We start from the raw sequence: 11,529 nt of genomic DNA, 5'->3' as shown, positions 1-11,529 counted from the left end.
CTACCAAGCAGTCTCCCCTCGGATTTTTGAGCGAATTTAATTAACCCATTAATGGGATTCGACCACTTTTTTTATTAGGCCTCTCCTCCACTTCCCTGTTGAACTTCCCGACTTTTTGGTTCGGGAGGGAAGAAACTTAGGAAACCCCTCGTGACCGAGCCAAAGATATTGCTTAATTCCATACCTACCCAAGTTTGTAATGTATTTTACCGGACATTGAAGTCTGAGTGTTTTTCCCCGCACCAAGCACACCACTCAAAAACGCCACCACCCCGTCACACAGCCTATCCAAGTCGGAGTACACAATCCCAGTGCCGTCGTAGCCTTTGGAGTCTTTATCGTAACCAAGAAAAGTCTGAAGGCCGTCACAAAGATTCTCTAAGAGCTTTTTAGGATCATTTGACGCAATATTAGGATTACTCAAAAATCCACAAAGCTTCTGCACTTTCTTCAAAGCCTCCAACTTGGACTGCAATTTGGCTGGGTCAGCAGAGAGAGAGGGGGAAGGAAGAGAGTTATTATAGAGGTTATTAGGCTTATTAAGTAGATCATTAAGAGTTTGAATTTCTTGACTAACTCGCTCACTAAGCTCACTAATTTTTCCGGTGTCATCAGCCTGGTCAACAGGCTTGACAGACTCAGAAAGGGTAGTAACATAAGAAGAGTAAACATCTTTTAGGTCATTTTTTAGGTGCGGATTATTGTCGAAACAAGCGATAATAGCCTTCACAACGGCTTTCTTAACACTCTCACTCTCACCAACAAATCCTCCAAACTGTCCAGCAAGCTGACCAAGACTGACAAGCTTGGAGTCAATATCCTTCAAGGCTTTCTTAGTAACATCTTCAGTGAGAGAATGGTCAGCATCAGCAAGTTGTTATGATGTCTATAGAGGTCATAGGGTTAATCAGAAGAAGTAATTCGAGAGATTAGAAGATAGGGTCAACATGATGGGACATGGCAGTGGCAAGAGGTGGATGGAGGGAAGTGAAGGGTGACAAGGCACAAGTTATTAGGATGGTTTATAGAGGTCATAGCGGTAGTATGGCGAGGTAATTCGAGCGATGTAGAGTGGATAAAGGAGCGATGTAGAGTGGGTTAAGGGGCGATGTAGAGTGGATAGAGGAGCGATGTGGAGTGGATAAGGGGCGATGTAGAGTGGATTAGGGAGCGATGTAGAGTGGGTTAGGGAGCGATGTAGAGTGGATAAGGAGCGATGTAGAGTGGATAAAGGAGCGATGTAGAGTGGAGTAAGGGGCGATGTGGAGTGGATAAAGGAGCGATGTGGAGTGGGTGAAGGGGCGATGTGGAGTGTGTTAAGGGGCGATGTAGAGTGGATAAAGGGGCGATGTAGAGTGGATAAGGAGCGGTGTAGAGTGGGTAAAGGGGCGATGTAGAGTGGATAAAGGGGCGATGTAGAGTGGATAAAGGAGCGATGTAGAGTGGATAAAGGGGCGATGTAGAGTGGATTAAGGGGCGATGTGGAGTGGGTTAGGGAGCGATGTAGAGTGGGTTAGGGAGCGATGTAGAGTGGATAAGGGAGCGATGCAGAGTGGATAAAAAGGCGATGCAGAGTGGATAAAGGGGCGATGCAGAGTGGATAAAGGGGCGATGTAGAGTGGGTTAGGGAGCGATGTAGAGTGGGTTAAGGAGCGATGTGGAGTGGGTAATAATCACCACTTGTGTCACTGTCATCGCTGCCGTGACCATGTCATCGCTGCCGTGTTGATGTCACCGCTGCCGTGTTGATGTCATCGCTGCCTTAACCATGTCCTCGCTGCCGTGACCATGTCATCGCTGCCGTGACCATGTCATCGCTGCCGTGTCCATGTCATCGCTGCCGTGACCATATCATCGCTGCTGAGTCCCCTGTCATCGCTGCCGTAACCAGTCATCGCTGCCGTGACCATGTCATCGCTGCCGTGACCATGTCATCGCTGCTGAGTCCCCTGTCATCGCTGCCGTAACCAGTCATCGCTGCCGTGACCATGTCATCGCTGCCGTAACCATGTCATCGCTGCCGTAACTACTAACTTGGTCAGGTGGTAGGTCAGCACATTGGTCAGCACATTGGTCAGCACCTTGGTCAGCACGTTGGTCAGCACCTTGGTCACCACCTTGGTCACCACCTTGGTCATGGCATTGGTCAGCACCTTGGTCACCACCTTGGTCACCACCTTGGTCATGGCATTGGTCAGCACTCTGGTCAACACCTTGGTCAGCACATTGGTCAACACTTTGGTCAGCATTTTGGTCACAGCATTGGTCAGCTACTAGGTCACCACCTCAGTTAACTATTACACAATCACATACAACGATGAATGAGTGATACAACAGATTAACGCGCAATTCATAAGTTAGGTGAGTAGGTGATGCTATGTGAGTGTAGATAGTAAACACGTGAGTACGATTAAGGTTGCAGATAAAACACCCTGTTAAGCTTGTTAACACGTGCAGCAGCAAGTAGTGATTGCGCGGCGATGCGATGTGATGAGGGACTATGCAAATGCGATTTGATGTGGACCAGGTCGAGGCGGATGACCATGATGTGGAGGAGGTAGAAGAGGGAGAGGAGCCAGAGGGCTAAGTTATAATCGCTGCTGTAACCATTAACTTGGTCAGGTGCTAGGTCATCAACGCGCTCATTACTGTCTACCACATTAGATGTCAGTTGGCAGTTGAGTTATTGTGATCAGCTGCGCAGTAGATACCGCACCCTGTGGAACGGCCTGATGCGGAAGTATATCATGACGCAGACGACGATGATGATGAGGGCGACGGGGGCGATGGCGGAGTAGGGAGGAGGGGAAAGTCACCTCACTGCTCATGTCATTGCTCATCAACGCAATCACTGCTGTCCACAACATTAGATGTCAGTTGCCAGTTAGGTGATCAGTGGGATTTGGATTACGATGTTTGCGCTAACGAATTGCTGAGATCAGCTGTAAAACGCGATGCAGAAGGGTATCTTGCGGACGAGGAAATCGCGGATGTTGCGGCCCACCGGAAAGCGGAAGATGCACAGGTCGAGCAGGATGATGGCGACGATGATGGCAACGATGACGGCGGCGATGGCTTGGGGGGAAATGGAAAGACCTGTGGAAGCTCCTTCATTACTGTCGTCGGTTTCACTTTCGTGACCGGAGAGAGGGGACGACTGCACTTGACTGTCGGACTGATGCTGAACGACGGGTAGAGCAGGGAGAAGAAGGGTACGGGGATCGGTAACTTGTCCAAGTCGCTTTTTCTCTTGACAACATGTGCATGGACATTTATACTCTTTGTTTTTACATTGTGTTGCACATTTTGCTTTTTCGCAATCGTAAGGCATCGAGCCTGTAGTGCGCTTAAGATGATGATAGTAACATCCACTGCAATTCCAGCTAGCGTTACATTGTTCACAGCACCAGGGACAACAATAACAATTAGGATAACTACAATTCGTACCACACGTACACTGCTTCAACCAACTCATCTTCCCGCTTCCCTCCCAGTCCCCTCAGCCTGCAAACATCAATCAGTCAAGCAGCACTTACCAACTGCAACACGTACACTGCCGCTCCCAGTCCCCTCAACCTGCGAACATATCAGTCACTCAAGCAACGCACTCACCAACTGCAACACTACCACTGCCGCTACCAGTCCCCTCAACCTGCAAGCATATCAGTCACTCAAGCAGCACTCACCAACTGCAACACGTATCACTGCCGCTCCCAGTCCCCTCAACCTGCAAACATATCAATCACCTAGCAACGCACCCACCAACTGCAACACGTACCACTGCCGCTCCCAGTTCTCAACCTGCGAACATATCAATCACCTAGCAAGCACTCACCAACTGCAACACGTACCACTGCCGCTCCCAGTCCCCTCACACTGCGAACATATCAATCACCTATGCAAGCACTCACCAACTGCAACACGTACCACTGCCGTCCCAGTCCCCTCATCAACACGTACCCTCACCCCTGTATCCCCCCAGCCCAGGCCACCGACACCCACGCTGCCCAGGATACCACGGCTATGCCTGCCGCGACGCATGTGATAAGCACCAACAGCCACTCTAAATTATGTACTATTCGCAACGCCATAAGAATTGCAGCGAACCCCGTGCGCTCAACTCCCACAGTGCAGCAGCACCGTGCTACGAGCCGCGGTATCGGCGCCATGCTTGCGGAGCGTGTCGGCTACGTGCCTAAATGTGATATTAACGATCGCTACATTGCTGCCTATAAATGCTACTTAACCAGGCCAACGCGGATTACGCCACCCTGCCAGTGACTCGCAACACATGACTTACGTCACCCGCCGCGGCCTTCACGGCCGCCTACGTAGCAACCAATCACCCAGCCTCACGTGAGACTGACTCAATGGGCAACGCGGACACCTCTCACAGTCAACGCGTAACTCAACGCACCAGGCAAATAACGGTTCATCCGTCAGCTTAGCACTTTGCCTGGGTGCTAGGTCAACACTTAGCCTGATTGCCAGCTTACCACTTTGCCTGAGTGCTTGCCTAGCACTTTGCCTGGTTGCTAGCTTAGCACGTTGCCTGGTTGCTAGCTTAGCACTTAGCTTGTGTGCTAGGTTAGCACTTAGCTTGCGTGCCAGCTTAGCACTTTGCCTGGGTGCTAGCTTAGCACTTTGCCTGGGTGCTAGGTCAACACTTAGCCGGGTTGCCAGCTTACCACTTTGCCTGGATGCCAGCTTAGCACTTTGCCTGGGTGCTAGCTTAGCACTTTGCCTGGTTGCTAGCTTAGCACTTTGCCTGGTTGCTAGGTCAACACGTTGCCTGGGTGCTAGCTTAGCACTTAGCCTGGGTGCTAGGTTAGCACTTTGCCTGTGTGCTAGGTTAGCACTTAGCCTGGCTGCTAGCTTAGCACGTTGCCTGGGTGCTAGCTTAGCACTTTGCCTGGTTGCTAGCTTAGCACTTTGCCTGGTTGCTAGCTTACCACTTTGCCTGGTTGCTAGCTTACCACTTTGCCTGGTTGCTAGCTTAGCACCTTGCCTGGTTGCTAGGTCAACACTTTGCCTGGTTGCCAGTTTACCACTTAAACTGGGTGCTAGCTTAGCACTTTGCCTGTGTGCTAGCTTACCACTTGGCCTGGGTGCTAGCTTACCACTTTGCCTGGCTGCTAGCTTAGCACTTAGCGTGGATGCTAGGTCAACACGTTGCCTGGGTGCTTGCTTTGCACTTCGCCTGGTTGCTCGCTTACCAGTTTGCCTGTGTCCTAGCTTAGCACTTAGCCTGGGTGCCAGCTTAGCACTGCTCTTGCGTGCTAGGTCAACACGTTGCCTGGTCGCTAGCTCAGCACTTTGCCTGGGTGCTAGTTTACCACTTTGCCTGGGTGCTAGCTCAACACTTTGCCTGGTCGCTAGCTTAGCACTTTGCCTGGCTGCTACTTTAGCACTTTGCCTGAGTGCTTGCTTAGCACTTTCCCTGGTTGCCAGCTTAGCACTTTCCCTGGTTGCTTGCTTAGCACTTTGCCTGTGTGCTTGCTTAGCACTTTGCCTGGTTGCTAGCTTAGCACTTTGCCTGGGTGCTAGGTTAGCACTTAGCTTGCTCGCTAGGTCAGCACTTTGCCTGGTTGCTTGCTCAGCACTTTGCCTGGTTGCCAGCTCAGCACTTTGCCTGGTTGCTAGGTTACCACTTTGCCTGGGTGCTAGCTCAGCACTTTGCCTGGGTGGTAGCTTAACACGTTACCTTGTCTATCAGTCATAACCTAATCTAGGTGCTATTTACTTCACAGGTTGCCGCTAGAGTAATTCGAGACATTAGACCACGTTTGTCAGTTAGGTGAGTAGGTGATATGCTAGGTGAGTGTAGATAGTAACAACGTGACTACGATTATGGTTGTAGGTACGATATCTTGGCAAGCCTTCCGACTTGCGCTGCCGCCAACAGTGATTGCGCCGTTATCCTGTGCGACGACGGTATCCTCAGGTGTGAGCGTATGTGGAGCACATCCAGTCTGCCAACCATTACGCAGATGAGGTAGAAGAGGGATAGTGACCAAAGTGCTACGGTCATCCACAGGAACGGTGCGCGGATGGTGAAAATGAATTCGTCGCACTTTTGGAGGAGGTCCTTGAAAAATTGTGAATTGAGAATATTCTCAAGTTGTTTGCAGAAATCGTGGCAATACCTCAGTTCATTTTCGTCCAACAATGTCTTAGCGTCGCCGAATGTGAATCCGTAACTGTAGAAAGTGCTTTGCACCCCGCGGCATTTGACGACACTCCAGCATCTGCAGTTGTAGTCCGTTCCGTGTTTGCCCGTCTTGCATTTGTCGCCTCTTAAGCAACCACTGCAGCCCCAGTCCTGGCAGGATATGCCGCAAAAGGAATCGTACAGGGTTTTCAGATAATTCCAAAATTGCCACGGCAAGTATATCGCCCAGGACAAGTACAGGTTACAATGCTTCTCCGCAAGTGAATAATAGGAATCGTGGCACAGTGATTGAAGGTAGGGACCACAGAAAATATTGTCGGTCTTAGGAAGCATACATGACTGATTCATTGAGAGACTGGATAACGGGGCATGTTTAGGTTCCCGACTGGTATGTCTGTGATCAGCCTGCGTATTACCATAGGCATCGCTAAGCGCATCGGTCAGCTCCAAAGGATTCTCGTAGAGGCGAATGGATGCATTTTCGATCGATGTTCTAAATGCTGCACTGACGCCATTACCGCCGGAGCTTTTACCTTTATGCAACATATTACCTAATGTCAACGCAAACTGGAAGTGTTCAGGCAACGTCGACGGTGGTTTAGTCATCAAACAGATAAGCGAGTTGATATTGGAGTTATCTAAGAATTTGGTCAGCACTTTGCATAGCTCTTTGCCTGGCTTCGTGCTTCCAGAGAAACCTCTGAAGCCAAGGGGTGTCAAGCATGGCTGTCCAGGCAAGCTCTTGGGGCAGTTGCTGCATACGGATTTGCATCCCATGGCAGTCAGGTTGTGAGGAAGGTGGCCGGGGAGCGTATCAGATAGGTACGATTGAAGCGGTGATCTAGGCAGGCAGTCGGTTTGCTTGTCATCTGGATGCTTATCACAATGCGATTTGCCGGTCGAGATATCTTTGCCATAGAGGCAATTCGACCAACCAAGATGCTGAGTTTCCAGCTTGCACTGGCTATGCAAGAATCTGAACACCGGTAACAATCTGCGTAGGATATCCAGCAATAGTTCGAGACATTCTGTCGAATTGGATGGGTATGACAGTTGGAGAGAGTTGTCGCAGAAGTCAACGGCGTATGTCGTGTATTCGTCGCCGTAACCCGAAATACAAGTAAGCACGTCGTACGATCTCGAACACAGGCGTTTCAACGCTCTTACTGTATCATCATATGCTATGTGTTGGGGATGGGCCGGTAATTTGTCGCTGACGACCGTAGCAGATAATTCCCCGTCGCTTACTTTTGCTTTTGGATCGACAAACAACTCGCTGACAGCGTCTACTAAAAGCTCTTCGTAAACCGAATTGCATGGTAAAGCTGTAATCCAGCAAAGCATCTCGAATATGTTACATGGACGTTTCTTCGCAGAGAAGGTGGCGACGTGACCAATTTTATAATACTCCTGTAGAAGTTCATGTAAAATTGCAATGGGACCGTCATCTTGTCTAGGATCATGTTTCTTGTAGACACGTTTATCATCACCCACGAGCTTCTTGTAAATATGAAAACCAAGCACACCTTCCTTATCTTGCAACTCCCCATTTTGGTTGCCTTTCTCAGATACATCGTAGCCTTGTTCAGTGAAAAACATCCCGAGCTCGGTTGATTTATTGATTCTCTCCGATTTTGATCTTGAAACACAGTACTTCAGTAACATCTTCAACGCGTTGTAAATAATGGATATGACCGTCAAACATACTTTAGACATATTGCTACCATACGGTCTTAATTTTACTATTTTATTCTCTTTTATCTCCACCAAATCGCCAAACGTCTCCCCCGAGTACCTGCTGACGTACTGCTTCGCGAGCTCCCCGTGGAACGCCTGGACGCCGCGCTTGACGACGTTGAGCAGCGGGGAGGCCTCGGCGAAACCGGAGGGGGTGAGGGCGTTGAGCGCGGCTTGGAGGTCGGCGAGGTTGCGGGAGACGGTGGCGGAGAAGTGGCGTTGTTGGTGCATTGTGGACAGGAGGGCGGAGAGGGCGCCGGCGAGGGGGGTGAGACGGTCAGGGGAGAGGTCGGAGAGGTCGGGCTGGGTAATTAACATCTCGAAGAACATAGTACAGTACTTTTTAACGTTATCGGCGTATACACAAAGCTTAAGATCAGTCGGTAATTTTAGATTGTTAAGTGTGAAGGTGGTACTCAGCTTGGCCAGTAGTCCTTTGAGTCCGATCGTTTTATCGTCATTAATTATTTTTCTTATAACCCTGGTTTGGTCGACAACCAGCGTCTGCAAAGCAAGCAAATCGGCTTTGTGCTGTTCGGCGAAGAGGGAGCGGACAGCTGAGGTGAGGGTGGCGAAGGCGGCGGAGACGGATTGTTTGAGCGTGTCAGTTCTCTGTGTCAATCGCTCGTTGGCAAAATTAACGGCGATGCGAATGTTGTGAAGTTTGTCATGCAGTTCGCTCCTTAACTTATCCATTAGCTCGACTACTTGATTTTTCGCTTCATCTACAAATTTTGGAACATTTTCCAGCTCTTTAACTTTCGCAAGTAAGACTTGGAGCCGAGCTGTGGCCTCTGTGACACTTTCAGTGTTGATTTCATCAAGATCGTCGTGTATTTGTTGAAGGCCCTTGATCGTTTGCGATTTCAATTCTGCTGTAGTAAGTGTTGCTTTGATAGTTTTCGTAAACATATTCTCCAGATCTTTCAGATAGTCCGTAACGCCGTCTGGATCACCAACTTTTTGCAACTCTTGTTTCTTGTCGTGCTCAACTAACCCGGCGATGGCTTTGAGTTCGTCGGTGATTTTGGTTACGTGCGCATCCACTGCCTTCTTAGCTGATTGTATGTCGCCTCTTCGTAAGTCAGCATCGTGGTCTTTAAAAGACGCCATATCCTTGAAATCTTGCATCGCGTTGTCAATCGTTTTAATCTTCTGCTGCAGCTGGCTACTCGTTCCGGTAATGCTGTGATGATAATTGTTCATAACGGTCGCAAAATCTTTATATTCGTTACTTTTCATATTTTCCGGATTTTTGAACTCCACAGTTGCTATATCCTTGAACTCGGTGATAATACCGTTGGCTAGTGTTTGATGGTTGTTAGGTAAGGTATCAACAGTAGAATCAGAAGACAGCGTAAGTTTTGTTTTAAGCTCTCTGAGAAACCCTTGTATTCGCATTGCGAGGAGATCGTTTTCAGTTATGTGTTGAACTAATTCCTTTAACTTGCCATTCAGCTTGCCATTTCGCAATGCTTCGAAAGCTCCATAGGCTACACTGGCACTTGCTACGCCCGCCGCTCCCAATATTGCGTTCATGACGTTTTTGACATGACCTGATATTTTACCTTCCACACTTTCTTTCAACTTCTTCAAGTCCTCAGCAATATGTGCTTTGAGGTTACTCACCTCCGTCTGTATGTCTCTTACTAACGTATCGAGCGTATTATGTACCGTTCTATAACCTTGCAGCAGGTTTGTTGCCTTTTGTTGCAATTTCGTAGCATGCTCTTTAATGTCAACTTCTCCTTTAGTGGGCTTTTCGTGGACTTTCGCCAAGATAGCTTCACACTTTGCTTTTGCTTCCCTTACAGCACTGTCGGCCGCTGACTTCCAAGTGCTCACATTTTGCGATCCTATTTTCAGCTGCTCACCAATTTTCTCAACGTTTAACCTCAGTTCTTCAACATCATTGTATAGTCTAGAATTTTTTCCGTTACCACCAACGTCTGTATTGCTTGAATCCAGTTGCGTGAGTTTATTTTTTATATCTTCAAATTTCCCAAGAACCTCGCGTTTGTATGCAAAGTCGAACATCTCGTCCAAAAATTTCTGACAATGCTTAAAAGACTCTCTAATAGAATTGAATCGCTGATTTTTCTCATGTTCCAATTTACCAATTGCCTCTAATATTTTCCACAACTGCATCTGCAACTCCTCATCCACTTTCCTCACCTGCTCAGCCAGCGTACCATTATTCGCCGACTGCACTAGCATCTCTACTGACTTATTAATAACCTTTATTTCGCTGCTTATCTTCGTTTTTAACGCCTTATCCAGCTGACTAATGTGTTTTGTTTTAATAGTAACAATCTCACTAAAGACGTCGGCCACGGTCTCCTTCCAAGTGGACAGCTGATTTTGAAGGGGGAGATTATCTTTTATTTCACTGATATTTTTATTGATAGTTGTTCTGTTTAATTTGTTCAATTCATCAGTTACTTTTTTTGTTTTTTCATTAACATTCTCATTATATTTCTCCAACCACCCCTTCACCGCGTCGACAGACGCCACAAGCCCTTCACGCCCGGAGCCAATATTTTTATTTACCTCTTTTAGTACTTCACTAAGCTTTCTATCCATGTATTTATCGTACGTTTTAACTGCTTCATCATCTTTCACCGCACCAAGCACACCACTCAAAAATCCCATCACCGCATCACACAGCCTATCCAAGTCAGAGTACACAATCCCCTGGCCAGTGTAGCCTTTGGACTCAGAGTTGAAGCCGAGGAAAGTCTCGAGGCCGTCACATAAATTATCTAAGAGATTTTTAGGCTCATTTTGTTGATTATTAGAATTCTCATAAAATCCACAAAGCTTCTCCACTTTCTTCAAAGCCTCCAACTTGGACTGCAATTTGGCTGGGTCAGCAGAGGGAGAGGGGGAAGGAGGAGGATTATTATTAAGATTATTAGGCTTTTTAAGTTGTTGTTCAAGAAGCTTAATTTGCTGAGTAACTCGCTGCTTAAGCTTCACAATTTCACCGGTGTCATCAGCCTTGCCAACAGAGTTGACAGACTCAGAAAGGGTAGTAACATGAGAAGAGTAAAGATTTTTAAGCTCTTCATTACTGTTAATTTGGGCGATAATAGCATTCACAACGGCTTTCTTAACACTGTCACTTTGACCAACAAATCCGCCAAGTTGACCAGCAAGCTGGCCAAGGCTAATGAGCTTGGACTCAATGTCCTGCAAGGCTCTTCTAGTAGCATCATCAGTGAGAAAATGGTCAGTATCTGAAAATTATTCTAATGATTTATAGAGGTCATAGCGTTAATATAACGAAGTAATTCGAGAGATTTGGAGTTAGGGTGAACATGATGGGACAAGGCAGTGGCAAGCGGTGGAAGAAGGGAAGTGAAGGGTGACAAGGCACAAGTTATTAGGATGGTTTATAGAGGTCATAGGGGTATTAAGGCGAAGTGATTCGAAGGATGTAGAGTGGGTTAAGGGGCGATGTAGAGTGGGTTAAGGGGCGATGTGGAGTGGGTTAGGGGCGATGTGGAGTGGATAAAGGAGCGATGTAGAGTGGGTTAGGGAGCGATGTAGAGTGGGTTAGGGAGCGGTGTAGAGTGGGTTAAGGGGCGATGTAGAGTGGTAAAGGGGCGATGTAGAGT

The 11,529-nt window shown here is 47.9% G+C and overlaps 1 protein-coding gene across 1 annotated transcript; it reads right to left on the bottom strand.

Moving 5' to 3' along the window:
- Positions 1-5,848: 5,848 nt before the first annotated feature.
- On the bottom strand, positions 5,849-10,561 carry BBBOND_0002490 (hypothetical protein, conserved; the record flags this gene model as incomplete). The annotated part of the gene is made up of 1 exon (XM_012915089.1): positions 5,849-10,561. The coding sequence occupies one exon, from the start codon at positions 10,559-10,561 to the stop codon at positions 5,849-5,851; it is 4,713 nt and encodes a 1,570-aa protein (XP_012770543.1).
- Positions 10,562-11,529: the final 968 nt, after the last annotated feature.

This window comes from Babesia bigemina, scaffold Bbigscaff_65731 (assembly GCF_000981445.1).
Source record: "Babesia bigemina genome assembly Bbig001, scaffold Bbigscaff_65731".
NCBI classification, from domain to species: domain Eukaryota; phylum Apicomplexa; class Aconoidasida; order Piroplasmida; family Babesiidae; genus Babesia; species Babesia bigemina.
The sequence above is the reverse complement of the archived record's forward strand: the minus strand, read 5'-3'. Positions and strand labels throughout refer to the sequence as shown.